Source organism: Cottoperca gobio, chromosome 22, assembly GCF_900634415.1.
Source record: "Cottoperca gobio chromosome 22, fCotGob3.1, whole genome shotgun sequence".
Lineage (NCBI taxonomy): Eukaryota > Metazoa > Chordata > Actinopteri > Perciformes > Bovichtidae > Cottoperca > Cottoperca gobio.
In genome coordinates, this window is record NC_041376.1 from 2,531,734 (window position 1) to 2,553,865 (window position 22,132).

The 22,132-nt window shown below is 42.8% G+C and overlaps 2 protein-coding genes across 2 annotated transcripts in view; both read right to left on the reverse strand.

Moving 5' to 3' along the window:
• actn1 (actinin, alpha 1) overlaps positions 1 to 74 on the reverse strand; it is a 56,550-nt gene extending 56,476 nt beyond the window's left edge. Inside the window, exon 1 of the mRNA XM_029461281.1 lies at positions 52 to 74. The gene's annotated coding sequence lies outside the window, so the exon portion shown is untranslated. The remainder of the gene's footprint in view (positions 1 to 51) is intronic.
• Positions 75 to 6,422: 6,348 nt separating this feature from the next.
• Positions 6,423 to 22,132, reverse strand: part of dcaf5 (ddb1 and cul4 associated factor 5) — a 16,725-nt gene continuing 1,015 nt past the window's right edge. The window contains 9 exon segments of the mRNA XM_029461289.1: positions 6,423 to 8,203; positions 8,205 to 8,537; positions 10,575 to 10,702; positions 12,275 to 12,341; positions 16,712 to 16,925; positions 19,282 to 19,411; positions 20,407 to 20,546; positions 20,688 to 20,724; positions 21,571 to 21,714. Coding sequence (XP_029317149.1) covers positions 7,304 to 8,203; positions 8,205 to 8,537; positions 10,575 to 10,702; positions 12,275 to 12,341; positions 16,712 to 16,925; positions 19,282 to 19,411; positions 20,407 to 20,546; positions 20,688 to 20,724; positions 21,571 to 21,714 — 2,093 coding nt within the window. The 3' untranslated portion in view covers positions 6,423 to 7,303.

Sequence of the window (22,132 nt, forward strand, 5' to 3'; positions counted from 1 at the left end):
CAACTGTGCCTCTCTCTCTCTCTCTCTCTCTCTCTCACCCTCCAACTGTGCCTCTCTCTCTCTCTCTCTCTCTCTCTCTCTCTCTCTCTCTCTCTCATCTCTCTCTCTCTCTCTCTCTCTCTCTCTCTCTCTCTCTCTCTCTCTCCTCTCTCTCTCTCTCTCCCTCTCTCTCTCTCTCTCTCTTCTCTCTCTGCTCGAGGTTTGCCCGGCAGCAGCTCTCGGTAGGCAGGCAGTAGGCAGGCAGTAGGCAGGCAGTAGGCAGGCAGTAGGCAGGCAGTAGGCAGGTCTCGCGGCGAGGAGCGACAGACGCAAAAACTTCTGTTTCAGACAAATTGAATCGATAACCGACCGCGGCCTGTGATTGGACGCCTCGGGGAGCACATGACCCGCCTCCTCGAAGCGGATTGGCTGGTTGGCCTGTCAGTGCGGAGGCTTTATAGCCAAGGTTGACTGCATAGGTTGGTCTGAATGTCGAGGAGACTTGTTCAGGACAAAACAAATGTAACTAGTTACTTCCGGAAACGTTTCAACAAGTATTTTTTAAACGTATTGCTGACGAGGCAGTTTTGTTAATATTGGAAGTTATTTAGATTTTTTCACCTTCTGATAGTAAAAACATACCCAGTGATCATTTTAACTAAAGTACATTTACTCTGTACTCTAGAGTTCTGTATATCTATTGTAATGTATATACAATTATTAATACATTCATGTAAACATCACTTTAAAGGAATACTTCACCCGCAAAATGATCATTTCTATATTAATTACTCACCGGTGTTACTTTAAATTATCGTGAGGACTTCGTTGGCTCCACGGTGAATAAAGAATTAAAAGAACAAAGAAAAGGGATTTCTTTACCTTTACCCTGTTTCCAGTCTTTATGCTAAGCTAATTGCTGACAAACAGCTAGCATGGCTCATACAAATAACAAAATCCACCTACCAGCTTCTGTAAAGTTCACATAAAATATTAATATTAAATATTTAAATGTTTTATCCGTACAAAAAAATAAAGTGTACTTTATTAAATGACACTCAGCCGCGCTAGCTGTTCCCCTCTGTTTCCAGTCTTTGTGCTAAGCTAAGCTAAGCAGCTGCTGGCTGGAGCTTCATACAGCTCTGAGATGTCCTAACTCACATTAAAGGAATATTTCACCCACAAGACGACCGTCTGCACATCAGTCACTGCCCGTGTTTCCTTGAACTCTTGAAGAAAACGTTCCTCTCCCGCCTCCACAGAGAACGAAGAAACGTAGAAGTCTTGATGAATGGAAGTAAATGGAGTTTAACAACCAAACTATCTGAAAACATCTGTTTACAAACTGTCACACAACTCGTGCAGAATAATAAAGTATTAATGACAAAACCTTGGTACACTAAGGTACAGGAAAAACAATGCAATCTAAGCTGAATTTTAAATGTAAAGATGGCCAATAAAATGAGGAATAAAAGTACTGAAAGTATCAAGAGAACATCGTGCGAGTCTGAAGTGACGTTTGTAGTGAAAATGCACGAGTATGGGAAGTAGGCGTGTGAGACAAGAACTCAAGGTAACACGTTGGGAGTAATTGATATACAGCATTCATTGATATATAACATTGAAGCTGGTTAAGTTGGAGCTATTCCTAATTATCTGCTGGGCAGCCTTGTAAATGTACTGAGTTCCTCTCCACCTCTGAGGGACACACACGTCTATATAGGTCAATACTGAGTTCTCTAAAAGTTATAACTGTACAACCGCAACGTCCCGGGTTCAATTGCGACCTTGGGACAATTGTTGCATGTCTTACCGCTCTCTCCCCATTCCTACACTGTCCTCTGCCAAATATAGAGAAAGATGGCAAAACATCTGAATTAAAAGACACTTTTCAGCTGCACATGCACTGAACTGAAGTTATTCACAGAAGAAAGGTGAGAGTCAGAACGAGGCTCCTGTAAACACCAGAAGGGAAGTCCAGGTCTGCCTTGTAAGGTAAACCGACTCTCTCCCTTTCCTCTCCCTCTCTGTCTGTCTGTCTGTCTGTCTCTCACACACACACACACACACACACACACACACACACAGGAAAGACACAGGGGATAGCCCAGGCAGTCAGGAGAAAGTGGAGCACTCTTCCATATATGGACAAACTTCCAAGGGTGAATGTTTGGGAACGTGATGTCACGGCCCGGAGCAGACTGCCAGCTCACCGCCCGCCCCGCCCCGCCGCAGCCCGGTGCTGGTGATGAAAGTCAACCACAGAACAAAACCAAAAGTAGCTGACTGCAGCTAGTGATGCAGTCTGGAGATAATTATACACTTTTCTTTTCCATTAGCTAATTAACTTAAAAACAAAGACATTCGTTAACTTTACATTTAAGATTTCAACAACATGCATTAAAAAAACGTTTTAGTGGCATTAATCTGATGAATATATATATATATATAAGTATAAACCAGACAGTTTACAGCTAGCGGCTCTGAGAGGCTACTTAGCTAAGTGGTGCTTTGAGCTAAATGCTAATGTCAGTAAGCTAACATGCTCACAATGGAAACATTACGTTACGACCTTAGTCTGACCAAAGTAAGTCAGACGACGAGTCTGTAGCTAGCTGCTGTGTAAGACTACACCAAAGTTATATATAGTAATAATAATGCTCTAAAATCTTGTGAAATTGCAAAGTTTTAAGCCAAAACCTTGTCATTATCAGCTGCACACCACATTAAACCTCTAGAAACCCTGAAAACACCCTTTAAGAGAGCTCTAAACTCACAGTTCCTCCCGAGGGGAACATGAATATCTGAATATCCAGATTTCATGCCAAAAGATCAGCCGAGACGTTTCACTGAAACCACAAACAGCAACCTGCTGGTGTCATCGTGCACACGAGTGCACGTCCAAACTCATCAACTCATTTAAATAGATGTATCCACCAGAGTTGGAATAGAGCCATGCGGCTAAAAAAGGCTTTTAATTGTAACGTTTGTATAGTAATAATATATATTATATTCCTAATACGTTTTTCCATTCCGTCATTCAAACACACGCTGACACCTGAAGGAGATCCAAACCATGAAGCAGCCCCAGGAGCTCTGCCAGTGATGGCTTATTAAAACGCATCAATTAACTCTTTATAATGACCCACTCACACGTGGATAATTATTCTGGTGGCACACTCCAGGCTGCACAGTTTGGTCCGGGTGCACTTGGAATTTCACGAGCTAGTTGACGTCAACATAATACTATTCAGCAGAATCCCAGAATATCTTAAGAGTCAGCGGTGCGGAGAGAGTCGGGCCGGCTTTCTGAGGCTCACGGGTCATGTGAAGAGCCGGTACACTGGGCCCGGCCCGGTCTCTGGCCGCTTCCCAAGGTATTCCAGTCACGTCGGGAGGGGAATTCTTAAATAGCTGTCCTTGCTGTTAAAGCTGAACCATGTATGGGATACTGTGCAGAAGTACCAGGATGATCCCGCTGACTTGTACATGTGTTTGGGTTTGTGGTCGAAAACCATCTGTAGGCCGAAGGGATGAAGAATGTGAGGATCTAAAGCCCCTTAGTGTCAAAACTTAAAGGAACATTTCACCACAAAATGACCCTCCGTACATCAGCTTCTCTCCGTGTTCCTCCAACTCTGGAAGGAATCTTTATTTTGCTCTCATGCATCCACGGAACGAACAATCAAAACGTAGAAAAGTCTTGATGAAGTGGAGTTTAACAACCAAACTATCTGGAAGCATCCGTTTACACGCTCACACAACTCGTGCAGAATAATCAAGTCTCAAACAGAAGTCGCACGGTCGAGCAGCGAGCCGGCACAAGTGTGTAGTTTGTGAACGGATGCTTTTATATAAACGTGGCGTCCATTTACTTCAACTCATACTTTTTCTTTCTCCATTCTTTGCTTCTTGTTGTTTCTTCACTGTGGCGGCGTGAGAGCGTTCCTTCAACAGTTCAAGGGAACACGGGGAGTAACTGTGTCACCAGAGTCAAACGGATCCGATGGAGGCGGCTGGAGACCTGCAGCTCCTGTGTTCTCAGAGGGAAATCACCGTTTTTATCAATGGAGTCTGGTGTGTTGGAGCAGAGATAAGGCTTCAGCTCCCGTCACAGAGGCCTGCCAAATGTTGTCAGGGGCGTAAACTGGGGGGCCCGTTCCCCACTAACTACCCCGCTACTACACCCGTCTTCCAACTCAACCTTCATGTTGATCTCCACTGCACATCTGTAAAGCTTTGTGACTGCATCTGGCACGATTGTTATCGCACACAGACTGAAATATAATCTACAGCTACAGTAGGCTGGTGATAGCAAGCCATCCTGATTGGTGCAGGGAAAAAACATGGAGCCCCGCCCACCAGGAAGAAGAGCGAAGACAAAAACACAAATACAGAAACTTCTCACGTGAAATAAACACAAACTAGTTTTCTTATTGCAGCACATCCGTCATAGTGAGACGCTGGCAGAGTAAGAGGGGGTCGTGGGTCCTGTCCCCCTCCCAAACCAAGATGGTGCACTTGACTTCACCCGTGCTCGCTCTGGTGGAAGTCCTCAAGGTCTGTGGTTGAGCTGGTTCCCCCCCAGCTGTGGATGTGACCAGTGGGAGGGCGTCGCTGCAGAGAAGCACAGAAGCAGTTAACCTGAATAAATACAGATAAGTCCATCGTGCTGTAAGTTCAGTAATGTGTCAGTAACGCGTGCTGCTGCAGCGGCGTGCTGCTGCAGCGTCGTGCTTCAGCAGCGTCGTGCTTCAGCAGCGTCGTGCTGCAGCAGCGTCGTACTGCAGCGTCGTACTGCAGCGTCGTGCTTCAGCAGCGTCGTCGTGCTTCAGCAGCGTCGTGTTTCAGAACGTCTCAGGCCGTGTATACATTTCATTATATTCCCGTTTGTGCACTTTTCTTCTATTCTCTGTTTCTTGTACATATTTATAGTATACTGTGTTCTACATTGTTTCCTTGTTCATATCATTCTCAGTATTCTTTCATGTTATTTGTTCTTTATGTTTTGTAATTGATTATATAATAATCGTTATGTTTATGCACCTCTATGTGGAAACCGACCCGGCAACAGACCAGATTCAGAATTCCACAGAATTTGTCTGCAGGTACTTTTGATTGACGTTCCAGCTGTGACACCTGCACATGCAGCCCAGCAGGCGACTCACACACCCTGTGAACATCTGTCCCGGGGGGGGGGGGGGGGGGGGCCGTCACTTCCTGCACATAAGTGACGGCCACACTGAGAAGTTTTGAGCCGTGCAAACATCTGGATAACCCTCAGATTCTTCGCCGTGTGGCGTGTTTTCTTTCTCTGTAATCTTTTCCATGACCACAGGTCTGCCCTCTGCTCGTCTGCCTCGTCTGGCAGGAGAGCGGCGTTCAGCTCCTGCTTCCCCAGGAGTGACATCATGTGTTTTAATGGACACTTACTCAGTTTGGGGAATCTTGAGTGGGTGTGTCCAGATGATCTGCTGAACAGACACTCGCCCATTTATGGTTCTTCAACTACATCCTGTTTATTTCAGGTGCTTTATTTTGTTGCACTTTTACTTTGAAATTTATTCTGATATTTCCTGAGATATTTACACAATTTACAAGTTTATTTAATTTAATTAAATCGTGTGTATTTAAAAAGTAAATGACATTTTAACATTGAAAACAAACTCGACCTTCGTTTTATATTTTATAAACGAGTCAAAGTAGAGAAATGTTTCAATCAACCGTCCGGTTCATTTGGTGCCTTATTAATGTTACATCATCATTTATCACTAAATCTGTTGACTTTAAACTTTGTTCAAATGTGCTTTTATTAGTCACAAACTTTTACACCTTTTTGCAATATTTACCAAATATTCTGTTTCCAAAAACAGAAACTTACAAGATTCAAAGCTGCTCTTGAAAGCATCTCGTTAGAAAGTCTTCCCCGTAAATAAACTCTTATTTCTGTTATTTCTGTCGTTACTGATCCTGTTACTTATATTAGTTATTATTGATGTGATTATTGACTTTATTGGTTGTTACTCGTGTTTTATTGCTCGTCTTCATGCGATGTAATGTGAGAAGTAGAAGTTTGTTTATATATTTGTCACTCTTTAGAACAGCGCTGTACGAGTCTAATGTATTATTATTAATATTAAAAGCAGTCCTTCCTGCAGAAATCGTATTAAAGAGACACAACGAGACATTTAAAGACGTCACTTTGGACATTTCTCACATTTTATAAACGCAGAAAATAATGACTAATAAGAACCAGTAACGCTCCGGCCCGACGCCGGTGCTCGAGGTCACGGCCGGCTCAAAACACTCTCACATTGAGGCTGCGTTGCCATGGTGACCGTCAGCAGTAAGCATCGCAGAAGGACCCAAATCTAAATAACGAGTTTTCCCATCATGTCAGACGGGAAGTCTCGACACTTCAGTGAAGATGAGCGGCGGCGGCGTCTCTTCAGAACAGATCATTTCTTTAATTGCAAGAAGACAGAAGCGAGCGCCAGCCTGCGACGCACCCAGCGGCGCCACAACGAGACAAAAGGAAACAATCGGTGGAGACACTGAACGCATCATTTCAATGCACAGCTTAAAACAAAAAGTGCTTTTAAGATTTCACACAGTTCTTCAGACGCCGAGACATCAGTCAGGCTTAAAGTAAGAAGCCAGTAAATCACATTCACGCTCAGTTTCAAACTGGAGTTAAAATGCTGCAAAGCTTTTGTCCTCCAGAAGAGGTTCTGTTCTGTGGCTGCAGGAGCTCCACGTTCAGGAGCTCCACGTTCTGCAGGAGCTCCACGTTCTGCAGGAGCTCCACGTTCTGCTGGAGCTCCACGTTCTGCTGGAGCTCCACGTTCTGCTGGAGCTCCACGTTCTGCAGGAGCTTCCAAGTTCTGCAGGAGCTCCACGTTCTGCAGGAGCTCCACGTTCTGCAGGAGCTCCACGTTCTGCTGGAGCTCCACGTTCTGCTGGAGCTCCACGTTCTGCAGGAGCTTCCACGTTCTGCAGGAGCTCCACGTTCTGCAGGAGCTCCACGTTCTGCTGGAGCTCCACGTTCTGCTGGAGCTCCACGTTCTGCTGGAGCTCCACGTTCTGCAGGAGCTTCCAAGTTCTGCAGGAGCTCCACGTTCTGCAGCCACAGAAGGAACGGCATGAAAACAAACGTTAAACATCTTTAACTGGTTTTATTTTGCTTTACTGTCATCTCTGGTTTGACCAGAGCACGATGACAATCACTTCTTTATTCCCTCAACATCTTCTGCTCAGACTCAGAGTCGGAGGAAAGGCTGCGTTGTATAAACCATAGAAATCAAGTCTGTTCCCGAGAGCGTCGTTATGTTCTGAACTTCTTCTCTGAGGGAGAGCAGCCCTCCTCTGAGCCCACACGAGTCCGCTTCAGAGCGCTCTGGGCCTTTTCTCTCTGCGGCCTGGCGTCGTCCTCTGATTCTGAGGACACGTGGAGGGTCTCTCTCACGTGAGGCGCTACGGTCCTGTGTCGCCCGTTGGCTCCGGGGCTCCGCCGGCTCGGGGAGTCTAACGCCAGCGAGCTGCTACACGCCTCTCCGCCGTCAGAACTGACCCGTCCTCCGGTCCTGAGTCCGTCCAGAGACGCGGCCGGACGTCTTTCCGGCTCGGTCCTCTCGCTCGCTCCCTCGTGCTCCTGGCTGTCGGGGGACATCACCGGGCTCAGGCACACAAAGTCAGACGGGCTCAGACGCTTCTCGGGGTCTCTGGGTTTCATTTGGAGCGAGTTCTGCACCTCGCCCGACGAGGAGGAAGTCAGGTCGTCGACGGATATCGACGGGTAATTGCAGGAGTCGATGGCGGAGAACAGAGTCTGCACGGACTCGGGTCGGTCCCCGGCTCTGGAGACGACGTGCATGCGTCGGCGCCTCATGACGTTGCGCCGCCTCACCGCGCTGCGCCGCTCCTCGTCCTCGCTGCTGGAGCTGGAGGTGGATGTGGAGGAGCTGGAGGCTCCGGCGGGAAGTGACGGAGAGGTGGCGGGGCTGGACAGCGTGGAGTTGTCCCTGGGGCTCGGGGAGCGGGGCCGCGGCACGGGGTCGAGCCAAAACTCACTGGAGTCCGAGTCCTCGTTCACAAGGAAGCCGGACGGGTGGCGCCGCTGCCTGCCGCGTCTCCGAGGCCGCTCCTCCACCTCCGCTCCAGGTTCTCCCCCTGAGGCATCCAGTCCCGCCAGCGAGGAGGACGACGAGTTATCGGAGTCGCTCTGAGGAGGCGCAGGCGGCGATGGCGATGGGAGGAGTCGGCGGGGGCCTCGTGACGCGGCGTCCCCGGGCGTGGAGCTGCATGATGGCCTCCTCGCTCAGGTCGCTGTCAGAGTCGGAGCTCCAGCCCTCGATCTCTCGACGCACCAGCGAGTCAAAGAACGCCATCATGCGCGGGTCCTCCTGGATGGACTGGCTGACGTAGTCGTGGGACAGACCGCTGCCGCTGTTCAGCACCAGGCTGATGTACTCCTCGTGGGTGTACAGGCTGCGGGACTTATCCTCCACGCGGCCCTCCAGGTCGCCCAGACTCTCGGGCTGCTGGTAGGGACTCCACACCTGAAACAATGGGGGGGGGGGGGGGGACAGATAGAGATTTAAAGTTGGACACATAATGAAACATGTGAAGCTTTTATTTTACTGCTCGTCAAGTCAAACAGCTTTCGATTAGAACTACAAAATAAAACTAATTAAAGTCCAAATGATCACGAACACCGAGAACTGCTTTCACCTCGAGGCACTTTCCTGCTAACGTACAACGCATCGAAGTAAGACTTAAAATCAGCTTCTTCTTCTTCACCAGAGCTCAGGACATGTTCCAACAGAGCACACGAGTAACATTCAGGAAGGTTTCTCTGCAGGATGCACAGAGAAAGACATCTGTCTCCCCCCGCTGGCTGGATGTTCGTTCAGGGAGCGCTTGATTTGACAGTTTTCTACGTGCATTTTAAACTCGTTCATTTAATCGTGGGAAGCAAAAGTCACAACCGCGATTAACACTCGGTTAATTGTGCAGCCGGGATCGCGGTCGACGGCTTTAGCAATAATACTTTGAATAGATTTACTCGTACGAAGCCTTTTGTATTTGATCTGCGCCAACAAGACTTTTTAAAGCCTGGCAGTCGGTCTCTGGGGAACCGGTCCAATATCTTTCCCTTCCTCAAGGACAGATGTGAAGGAGACGCCATCAGGACACAAAGACAACCGGCCTACAAATCTACTTCTGCACAAGTCACCGTCCAAACGTGTTGAGCTAAGATTAAAAAGATGAAGAAACGAGGAGTTGTGGGACGTCATCATCTCGTTTCCTTTGGTGAGGACACAAAGGAAGCATTGAGGCTCCTTCTCTGAGCAAACATGACGTTTCTGTGGAACCGCTCGTATCTTCCCATGACCCAGTTTCTTTCTCATCGGTTACAGACGACATCAATAACGGGGGGGGGGGGGGGGGGGGGGGGGGGGGGATCCATCTTTTTCATCCGCCGCTGCACAGAGGGAAGCCGCAGCGCAGTCACTGAGTCGTGTCATCGGAGATCGATGTCTCGCTTCAGGGCTCGACTGCAGCGTGAACATCGCAGACTCACGTTTACTCTGCACACTTACAGAACGACTCTGCATCGTGTCGTTGCTCGTCTTCACTAACACGGCGAAGGAGCAGCTGTGAAATACCACATCGAAGATCTACATTTGCACTTCATCGTTCTCCATAAAGCTCTGGAACAAGCGAGCCACTCTAATGATTCCAGATGTGTTCACCACGAGGGGGACGTGCTGCCTTCTGCAGAGATGTTTACTGTGAATTACCAGCGTGTGCATGTACGTGTATTATGGGATGTAGCAATGCTTTAACTACGCTGTACATGTGAACGCTAGCTATTTAGCTATAAACTCAGATCAGTTCCATGCTTTGTGTTGGAAACTCACACGTCTCTACGATAAAAGCAAATAAGAAGTTTGAAGTTTAAAAGAGTTCATAGCAATAAAATATTTTACTTTTAAACCATGACCGACAGGCTGCGCTCTGATTGGATCACGTGACCGACAGGCTGCGCTCTGATTGGATCACATGACCGACAGGCTGCGCTCTGATTGGATCACATGACCGACAGGCTGCGCTCTGATTGGATCACATGACAGACAGGCTGCGCTCTGATTGGATCACATGACAGACAGGCTGCGCTCTGATTGGATCACATGACCGACAGGCTGCGCTCTGATTGGATCACATGACCGACAGGCTGCGCTCTGATTGGATCACATGACCGACAGGCTGCGCTCTGATTGGATCACATGACCGACAGGCTGCGCTCTGATTGGATCACATGACCGACAGGCTGCGCTCTGATTGGCCAGAAGTCGGTTTGACATTTTTCTGATTTGATCAAATTCAGCTTTTCAAATTGCAAATCAATAAATGTAATATTTTAATTTAATTTAGATACATGCGTTTGTGTTGTATGAATAAATATTAAAGTAAAACAAAGTATTGAACATTGTGACTTTAATAGCCACGAACCAGAAGAAAACAAAACAAACGGATAAAAACATTTCAACACTTTCGTCTCCTCCTCAACACAGACGTGAGGTTTCGCTCACCTTGATGACTTTCTCCACGCCGGAGGAGCAGATCATGTAGGTGTGCGGGTTGAAGCGCACCTGGTTCACGATGGAGCGGTGACCCTTCAGGACCATGAACGCCCCGTTTACCACTCGCCCTGCGCCTCCTGGAAGGAAGAACACGATGACGTCAGAGATTCAAGAAGTCATTAAAACAAACATCCAGATGATTATTCAGTCATTTCATCCCATAATAAGTCTTAAAGCTGACACATATTTCCAGAGTGAGTAACTCGGAGGTGCAGAGCTGCACACGCACACATTCCTGGATTGTTGCATTTTTGGGATTTTCTTCCCAGAATCATTAGATGGAGTTCACAGTGAGCACATGTGGAGCAGCTATTTATAGCCCTCAGCCGTCGCCCCCTGGACCGACGCAAACAGGCAGGAGAAGGTTGATGTCCAATCAAACTAAGTTAACTAAACTAACTTCATCAATCTCGGGAAAAATTACAAAAATATAAGAGTAATAAGCACGACGAGTATAATAAATATAAAACGTATAAGAAGTAATATTAACACCAGTGCCTAATGTAATAGCAAGAAAAGTAAAGTAGATAACCGAAACATTAAAAACAAGTAAAAATACTGTCTACAATAAGTAAACTAAATTACTAAACAAAAGAGTAAAAGTAGTAATACTAACAGTGCAAAAATAAAAATAAAATAAGTATATAGACTAGTAATAAAAGTAAAGTAAACTAAAATAGAAAAGTAAAGTAAATTAGAAAAACATTTTTAAAAAAGTACATATTTTGCACTAACAATACAGGGTAAGAAAAAATATCTATATATATATATATCTATATATATATATATATATATATATATATATATATATATATATATATATATATATATATATATATATATATATATATATATATATATATATATATATACATATACACACACACACACACACACACACAAACATTTTAAATAATTATATATATATATAATTATTTAAATAAATAATAGTTTTTTATATGGATAGTAAATTGTGACTAAATGAGCTGAGGGGGAAACTGCGTCTGGCGTCCATCGTTCTGTCTGAGACTGAACCAGCGACTGGAGGTCGGCTTTGTTTTACCTTCACTGCTGACGCCACTGAAATCTTTAACCTTGCAGGATTCACAAAAACGTCGTCCTTAAAAACAAGCTGCGGTTCATCCGTTTACAGAATCTGATTCTGATGAACAGCGTGAACTTCAACAAGCCGAAAGCACAGAAACAAAAACTAAAGAGAAGATGGAGAAAAGCTCTTCAGGACTTAGTTTCTGTCAGCTGGTATTCTCCATATTCAGGAAGTCATCAGTGATGAGTAATGAGAGTTAAATGTCAGAATTTATTCAGCATGGCACATTTTACAATAAGCACATCCGTTGCCGTGAAATCTTTGTCAATCATTATGTTGAAGACCTCGCCTGGAAACTAAATGTAAGTGTTGCTGCTCCTCCCTCCCGTGTCTCAGGATTCATAAGACATCTGAAAGATGACTTTAAGACATTTTAACATCAATTAAAGCCTCATCTTAGGACTTTTTAAGGATCTGCAGGAGCCCGTCTCCAGTGGGAACGAGATGGTTCAATATTGTGTCATGTGAAGACACAAACATGAAGGTAAATCACGGCCGACGCGCGAACATGCAGGCGGTGCAGACACATTCACCAACTCACCTGCTTCTGGGTCCTTTGGGATTTTCCACATGTAGAGGTTGAAGTCATCGGAGCCTGACAAGATGTACTGAGGGGGAAACAGAAGGATGTTCAGAAATACAAGTCTCTGTTTCTTCTGACAAAACTTTACACACACGGAGATAACAAACCCCGGGGGGTCAGAATATATATATAAAAAAAAAAAAAGGCACAAAACCAGCAGATGTTCCTACAGCGCCGCGTCTCACACTGTGGATCAAACACGCTGTCGGCATGACGTGACAGCTGACCCGAACACGGTTCCTCGTCTGAACTCTTATTACACTTTGGAAACGCACGCTTCCACTTAAACCTGTCGCTGCTGGAAGTTCTGACAGAGCCGGAGAGTCACTTGTAGTCGTTTTGTGTCTCTTCGTAGTCGGTTTTTGTCTCTTTGTAGTCGGTTTCTGTCTCTTTGTAGTCGGATTCTGTCTCTTTGTAGTCGGATTCTGTCTCTTTGTAGTCGGTTTGTGTCTCTGTAGTCGGTTTGTGTCTCGGTTTGTGTCTCTTTGTAGTAATTTTGTGTCTGTAGTAATTTTGTGTCTCTTTGTAGTCGGTTTCTGTCTGTAGTAATTTTGTGTCTCTTTGTAGTCGTTTAGTCTCGTTTTGTCTCTTTGTAGTCGGTTTGTGTCTCTTTGTAGTCATTTTGTGTCTGTAGTAATTTTGTGTCTCTTTGTAGTCGGTTTCTGTCTGTAGCAATTTTGTGTCTCTTTGTAGTCGTTTAGTCTCGTTTTGTCTCTTTGTAGTCGGTTTGTGTCTCTGTAGTCGTTTTGTCTCTTTGTAGTCGGTTTGTGTCTCTGTAGTCGTTTTGTGTCTCTTTGTAGTCGGATTCTGTGTCTCTGTAGTCGGTTTGTGTCTCTGTAGTCGGTTTGTGTCTCTTTGTAGTCGGTTTGTGTCTCTTTGTAGTCATTTTGTGTCTGTAGTAATTTTGTGTCTCTTTGTAGTCGGTTTCTGTCTCTGTAGTCAGTTTGTGTCTCGGTTGGTGTCTCCTTGTAGTCATTTTGTGTCTGTAGTAATTTTGCGTCTCTTTGTAGTCATTTTGTGTCTCTTTGTAGTCGTGTCTCGTTTTGTCTCTTTGTGTCTCTTTGTTGTCGGTTTCTGTCTCTTTGTAGTCGTTTTGTGTCTCTGTAGTAATTTTGTGTCTCTTTGTAGTCGTGTCTCTTTGTAGTCGTTTTGTCTCTTTGTAGTCGGTTTGTGTCTCTGTAGTCGGTTTCTGTCTCTTTGTAGTCGGTTTCTGTCTCTTTGTAGTCGTTTTGGGTCTCTTTGTAGTCGTTTTGTGTCTCTGTAGTCATTTTGTGTCTCTGTAGTCGTTTTGTCTCTTTGTAGTCGGTTTGTGTCTCTAGTCGGTTTGTGTCTCGGTTTGTGTCTCTTTGTAGTCGGTTTGTGTCTCTTTGTAGTCGTTTTGGGTCTCTTTGTAGTCGGTTTCTGTCTCTTTGTAGTCGTTTTGTGTCTCTTTGTAGTCGTTTTGTGTCTGTAGTCATTTTGTGTCTCTTTGTAGTCGTTTTGTCTCTTTGTAGTCGGTTTGTGTCTCTTTGTAGTCATTTTGTGTCTCTTTGTAGTCGTGTCTCTTTGTAGTCGTTTTGTCTCTTTGTAGTCGGTTTGTGTCTCTGTAGTCGGTTTCTGTCTCTTTGTAGTCGGTTTCTGTCTCTTTGTAGTCGTTTTGGGTCTCTTTGTAGTCGTTTTGGGTCTCTTTGTAGTCGTTTTGTGTCTCTGTAGTCATTTTGTGTCTCTGTAGTCGGTTTGTGTCTCTAGTCGGTTTGTGTCTCGGTTTGTGTCTCTTTGTAGTCGGTTTGTGTCTCTTTGTAGTCGTTTTGGGTCTCTTTGTAGTCGGTTTCTGTCTCTTTGTAGTCGTTTTGTGTCTCTTTGTAGTCGTTTTGTGTCTGTAGTCATTTTGTGTCTCTTTGTAGTCGTTTTGTCTCTTTGTAGTCGGTTTGTGTCTCTTTGTAGTCATTTTGTGTCTGTAGTAATTTTGTGTCTCTTTGTAGTCGTTTAGTCTCGTTTTGTCTCTTTGTAGTCGGTTTGTGTCTCTGTAGTCGTTTTGTCTCTTTGTAGTCGGTTTGTGTCTCTGTAGTCAGTTTGTGTCTCGGTTTGTGTCTCCTTGTAGTCATTTTGTGTCTGTAGTAATTTTGCGTCTCTTTGTAGTCATTTTGTGTCTCTTTGTAGTCGTGTCTCGTTTTGTCTCTTTGTGTCTCTTTGTTGTCGGTTTCTGTCTCTTTGTAGTCGTTTTGTGTCTCTGTAGTAATTTTGTGTCTCTTTGTAGTCGTGTCTCTTTGTAGTCGTTTAGTCTCGTTTTGTCCCTTTGTAGTCGGTTTGTGTCTCTGTAGTCATTTTGTGTCTCTTTGTAGTCGTTTTGTCTCTTTGTAGTCGGTTTGTGTCTCTAGTCGGTTTGTGTCTCGGTTTGTGTCTCTTTGTAGTCGTTTTGGGTCTCTTTGTAGTCGGTTTCTGTCTCTTTGTAGTCGTTTTGGGTCTCTTTGTAGTCGTTTTGTGTCACTTTGTAGTCGTTTTGTGTCTGTAGTCATTTTGTGTCTCTTTGTAGTCGTTTTGTCTCTTTGTAGTCGGTTTGTGTCTCTTTGTAGTCATTTTGTGTCTGTAGTAATTTGTGTCTCTTTGTAGTCGTTTAGTCTCGTTTTGTCTCTTTGTAGTCGGTTTGTGTCTCTGTAGTCGTTTTGTCTCTTTGTAGTCGGTTTGTGTCTCTGTAGTCGTTTTGTGTCTCTTTGTAGTCGGATTCTGTGTCTCTGTAGTCGGTTTGTGTCTCTGTAGTCGGTTTGTGTCTCTTTGTAGTCGGTTTGTGTCTCTGTAGTCAGTTTGTGTCTCGGTTTGTGTCTCCTTGTAGTCATTTTGTGTCTGTAGTAATTTTGCGTCTCTTTGTAGTCATTTTGTGTCTCTTTGTAGTCGTGTCTCGTTTTGTCTCTTTGTGTCTCTTTGTTGTCGGTTTCTGTCTCTTTGTAGTCGTTTTGTGTCTCTGTAGTAATTTTGTGTCTCTTTGTAGTCGTGTCTCTTTGTAGTCGTTTAGTCTCGTTTTGTCTCTTTGTAGTCGGTTTGTGTCTCTGTAGTCGTTTTGTGTCTCTTTGTAGTCGGTTTCTGTCTCTTTGTAGTCGTTTTGGGTCTCTTTGTAGTCGTTTTGTGTCACTTTGTAGTCGTTTTGTGTCTCTGTAGTCATTTTGTGTCTCTTTGTTGTCGTTTTGTCTCTTTGTAGTCGGTTTGTGTCTCTAGTCGGTTTGTGTCTCGGTTTGTGTCTCTTTGTAGTCGGTTTGTGTCTCTTTGTAGTCGTTTTGGGTCTCTTTGTAGTCGGTTTCTGTCTCTTTGTAGTCATTTTGGGTCTCTTTGTAGTCGGTTTCTGTCTCTTTGTAGTCGTTTTGGGTCTCTTTGTAGTCGTTTTGTGTCACTTTGTAGTCGTTTTGTGTCTGTAGTCATTTTGTGTCTCTTTGTAGTCGTTTTGTCTCTTTGTAGTCGTTTTGTCTCTTTGTAGTCGGTTTCTGTCTCTTTGTAGTGGTTTCTGTCTCTTTGTAGTCGTTTTGTAGCATTGATAGTCCGCTCTTTTCTGCTTTCTTTAAGCACATTTCTATTTAATTGAAGTGTCTGAAGCTTTATTTTACCATCTGGAGGCTGTATTTGTTAAATCCTTTTCGTATTGCACAGTTGGGTTTCTGACATTCTGTCAAGTTGTGAATTATTTGTGCCGTTTTATATTTAAACAAATGTTTTTAATTTCCTTTTTGTAAACATCTTGCTAATCTCTGTGGGTTTGAACTTTCTTCAAGGACTTGCTCAAGTCACTCTCATGTGGGTGGAAAACAGCAATCATCTGCGTCTTTATCTAAAAGGAAGCAACATAACAAGCTGCGCGGTGACGATAAATCACATTATTGTTACTCGCGTCGCTGAAGCTGCAGTGCACACGAACACACTGAACACCTGTGCGCTCCGCCCCGGGGTCCCAGAGGACACGTCAAGCAGGAATGTCACACCCAGAACTCCCACCGTTCCCTTTCCATCATTCTTCTGTGGTTAGTCGCCATTCTGCACTTCTGCTTTCACATCCTTCGGAGACAATCCTCTGCCCAATGTGGGTGTAGGAAGACGTTTCTCTAAATGGTGATGCCGTGAGAGCAATGGAAGCCCTTTCTTAAAGCAACACGTCACCACGAAGTGACCCTCCGTGTGTCACTTACTCTCCGTGTTTCCTTGAACTCCTGAAGAAAACTCCACGGAGAACGAAGAATCAGAAAAGGTAGAAAAGTCTTGACGTAAACGGAGCCGCGTCTAACAGGTAACTATGTGTAAACATCTGTTTACTAACTCTCACACAACTCATGCAACTTGCTTTGTCTTGTAATTCTGTACAAGCGTATATTTAATATTTACTTAATAGTTTCTATCCCCCCTACTAGCTGTGATTGGTACGACCCGACGACCCACCTGATCTTTGTCTCCGGCGAAGCAGCAGCTCTTCATGGTGCACGAGTTGAAGTATCCCTGGTTGTCGAACTGGAAGCTGGGCAGGCGGGAGTGCAGCTCGTAGAGGACGGGCGGCAGGCGGCGCCGCAGCGCCAGCAACTGGGTGCCGGTGCTGTTGAAGCGGACGCTCATGGCGCTCTGCAGAGACATGCTGCCTCCATAACGCAGCAAGGAGCTGAGGGAAGGAAACAAGACTTGAATGCACTGTTTGTTCCTGGAGGAGCTGAAACCGTCAGAGACGATTACTAACGGGGAGATTACATTTATTTTAAAAGGATGGAGAACTCGGCACCCCCACTTTGAACATTTGAGCCGGTTTTATGCATTATAACGGTTTTTAATGTTGCATGTTAACTTTGAAGCTTTTTAAAAGCACAATAATAAATGTTACGAACACAGAAGACATGATGTAATATGATTATGATGAACACTTTAAAAGATGCATTGCAAATAGAAATGATGAACACACATTTGGAAAGCATTAATTTTAATTATTAATAAAAAGGACTTTAGAGTTTAAAACGGTTGAGAGAAAGTCTTGTTCGTACAATAACTAAATTAATTTGTATATAAGAAGTAGGATCAAGCTATTCCTTAGAACATTTATTATTTTCTTCTTTTGTTTTAAGGGTTTATTATTAGATCTGCAGATATACGTTTTGTTTGTCTTTAGTTACTTATGTTTCTGTTAATAAAACAGGTACTTCTCTAAACACACTTCAGCTGGAAGCCATTTATAAAATGTAAAGTGACATTCTAACTGTCAACATGCCGATCCACACACACACACACCTCTAACAGTGAGACCACAGCGCCACCTGGTGGACGGACGAGCGTCACACCAACAGAAGACGTTTGACTTTAAACTTAGTCGACACATTTGAAATCACCATTAAAGTAGCTGCAACAATTAGTCGACTAATAGAAAAATAACCAAATATTTTGATAATCGATTCATCGTTAATTCTGGAGATTTGCTGCTTTTCTGTTTTATATCAAATTAAAGTGACGAAACAATATTTTCTGACATTTTAAGACCAAACAATTAATGTAGAAATTAATCTGCAGATGAATGGATAATGAACTTAATTGTAAAATGCAGCTCTAGTAACAATTTACCTGTATACCAATAATTCATCATCATTTATTCATATTTACTCTTTTGCTTCACTTGGATGTTCTTTGTATCTTTTCTACCTTCAATACTCCTCGCCCGTCTTTGTGTTATTTATATTATTATTTTTATTTTATACATTTAATATTTTTCTTGTCAGACTTTTTTGGTTTATTTTTGAAAATAAAATTGTATAATGTTTTTTAATTAAATATTTTAATTAAAAGCATTTCCTCAGGTTAAGATCCAGTAAAAGTTTCCAAACGATAAACCTACTTTAACAGTTTTATTCCCTCTAATGCTTATTCCTGTCTGTTTCATTACCTGTAATGATGATTGTTATTGTTTCATTACCTGTAATGATGATTGTTATTGTTTCATTACCTGTAATGATGATTGTTATGGTTTCATTACCTGTAATGATGATTGTTATGGTTTCATTACCTGTAATGATGATTATTATTGTTTCATTACCATTAATGATGATTGTTATTGTTTCATTACCTGTAATGATGATTGTTATTGTTTCATTACCTGTAATGATGATTATTATTGTTTCATTACCATTAATGATGATTGTTATTGTTTCATTACCTGTAATGATGATTGTTATTGTTTCATTACCTGTAATGATGATTGTTATTGTTGTTTCATTACTTGTAATGATGATTATTATTGTTTCATTACCATTAATGATGATTGTTATTGTTTCATTACCTGTAATGATGATTGTTATTGTTTCATTACCTGTAATGATGATTGTTATTGTTGTTTCATTACCTGTAATGATGATTATTATTGTTTCATTACCATTAATGATGATTGTTATTGTTTCATTACCTGTAATGATGATTGTTATGGTTTCATTACCTGTAATGATGATTGTTATTGTTTCATTACCATTAATGATGATTGTTATGGTTTCATTACCTGTAATGATGATTATTATTGTTGTTTCATTACCTGTAATGATGATTATTGTTTCATTACCTGTAATGATGATTATTGTTTCATTACCTGTAATGATGATTATTATTGTTTCATTACCTGTAATGATGATTATTATTGTTTCATTACCTGTAATGATGATTATTGTTTCATTACCTGTAATGATGATTGTTATTGTTTCATTACCTGTAATGATGATTGTTACTGTTTCATTACCTGTAATGATGATTGTTACTGTTTCATTACCTGTAATGATGATTGTTATTGTTTCATTACCTGTAATGATGATTGTTACTGTTTCATTACCTGTAATGATGATTGTTATAGTTTCATTACCTCCGCTGTGCTTTGTCTGATTGTTCCCAGTGATACTGCAGTAAAAGCTTATTTCCCCACAGGGAACAATAAAGTAGAATCCTCTCTTGAGAACCGGGTCGGGAGACTTTAGAAGAAACAGAAAAAGTCAAACCTGCGTGGCTTGCGGATGTCCCATAATCCAACTCCCTCCTTGGAGTTGGCGGTGGCGATGAGCCGCGGCTCCACGGGGTTAAACATGACGCTGTGGAAGGCCGACGGGTAGCTGGCCAGGCAGAACGGCTCTACGGGAAGACACGTTAAAGAATTAGGATTATCAACACTTTCCTGCTGACTCTGGATCAGGCTCACGTTTGTTGTTTGGATTAAAATATCTTGAAACTAGTGAATTAAATGCGCAGACATTACTGAACCTGCAGGGATGATGCATTCCTGCAGCATCTGGTTCCCTCCACACAAAGATAACGGGATTGGATTTAGGATTATTGCAGAAAATAAACTCTGTGGCAAACAAACGTTTATGATGCTTGTACGTGTCGTTCAGCAGGATAATCTCCACATGTCAGAAATAAGAAGCTAACGCTGAAGCTAAAGCTATAAAGGAACTCCAGCAGGTCACGTGACGTCACGTCACATCACCACCGCTAAGCTTTGCAACAGACGCTTTAAAGACACCAGCGGGGGATTTACTGACATATGATGTTGTTGAATTTAAGACTTAAGGAAACCCTGCACACACTCACATCATCCCAGCTGCACGTTGTCACTCAGATAAGAACACCCCCCGGCCCCGGAGTATTTCAGACTGATGCAAACTGTGGAATTAATACTAACAAACCACTTTTTTTCACGAGTGTAACTTCCATCCTTTCTAACGCCGAGTGCTGCAACATAAAAAGCCTGCTGGCACACGGATTACTGCGAAATGTATTATTAGGCCGACTCGGTCACAAGGAAGACTTCAAAAATAGAAGGACATGGACGTCATGCAAGATGATCCACTGCCTTTTTAAAGTTATCAACAAGTCTCACTAAGTCCCATCGTGAGCTAATATTCACACAATCCTGTGGCTGCTGATAAACAGCGTTTCAATCAGAACCATGAACATCAGAGACGAGTTTAATATCACCAAGATCTCTGAACTCATGCAGTTAAGATGAAACTCTGATCCAAAGCTTTAACCATGAATCCTCCAGTGCAGGAAACTCAGGAGGCTGAGGCCATCGTGAACCTCAGTCTTTAATGCTGCATTCAGGTGCCTTTCACTCCAATGTTTACCTGCACTCGGCGGCTCACGCGTGTCCCAGATCAGAACGCGTCCGTCGTCCGATGAGCTGGCGAACACGTTGTCATTGACCGGGCTGACGGACAAACTGTACACGGCGTCGATGTGCAGGAACACGTTCAGAGTTTCCATTCTGGTGGAACAACAAAGAAAATTAGTTTGTGTGACGGCCACACACACACACACACACACACACACACACACACACACACACACACACACACACACACACACACACACACACACACACACCAAAGTGTTTTATGTTACGCACCTCTCCACATCGTGAAGAATCACCTGCTCATCGTTTCCTGCAAAACAACAAACTGAGGATCACAGAGTGAAGACTGCAGGTGCACAAGATAAATAATAAAGAGATGAAAACTATCTCAGTTAATTGTCTGTAATATAAATATAGATGCAGCAGCACCTCGACAGTGCAGCACCTCATGCTCACAAAACAGCAGCTCCAGCACGTCAGAACATTTAGATTGTCCCATTTAACAGAACCAAGGTGCAATAAAGTAAATACAATATTTCTGCCACTACTGAAATGCACATAATCAAATGCATTAAAAATATGTTATCCAACAGGATATGATCAAATCTCTAATGTAAAGTTAAGATCAAGTTTCTTTTAGGGCTGATACTCGAATCATCTACTGATGATGTTATAGATTCATCGGTTCGTCTAGAAAACATCGATAATGATTAAATAATAGTAATAATAATATTAATAATAATGAAACACATAGTTACATCACATTAAGGAATTAATCGTAAAATGTCAGAAAATAGTGAAAAAGTTCCTGAAAGTCCAGGTGACGTCTTTAAATGTCTTGTTTTGTCCAGAATCCAAAGATCTTCATTTAAATATGATAAAACAGAGAGAAGCAGGAAATGTTTGAAAACAACATTAAAAGACATTTCTTTCATGAAATGTTACATAAACGATTAAATCGATTATCAAATTGTTGCAGCTCCAGTTTCTTTACATGAATTCAACTTCTTGATTTTGAATTCTTAGTTAATTCTCTTTGCTGCATTGAAAACTGAATCCCGAGCGCTTCAAGGTTTTCATTTCATCAGTGACGAGACACAAAAGCTCCTGCACAGGTCAAAGGTCAAAGGACCCCTGTAGTGTTTCTTGTTCCTACCTCCAGAGAAGACCCTTGTGTTGGTGCTGTCGAAGGCCAGGCAGAAGATGTTGGACAGGTGCTCGCCCTTCAGCTTCACAGGCTTGGCCCGAGCATGGAGGGCTTCTTCCATGTGCCACAGGAGCACCCGGCGGTCGTCTCCTCCTGAAGACAAGAGAAGAGATTCCTCCATTAGTCCCGCAGCGGAAACGTGCAAACAAAAGTGCAACAAGAGGGAGAACAAAAGCACAATAAATAAGTAAACATTTAAAAGCTATAATTGATTAAAACCTTAATATAAAAATATTAGCATCAAAATCTACTTAAGTACAAAAATCTAAAGTACTTTGAACTATTGATCAAAATAGTCTCAGATCAATTTTCTCAATCCACTAATTAATTATGTGAAAATGTGTAAAACACAGAATAGATTTAAAACAATATTTAAAAATAAAAGGATTTATCTGAGGTCATTTATGTTTGGAACTTTTATGCATTTATATATACATACATTTAATTTTGTTTCTTTTAATTTTCAGTGTGTACATTTAATATAGTAAAATATAATTGATTTAAAAAAGGC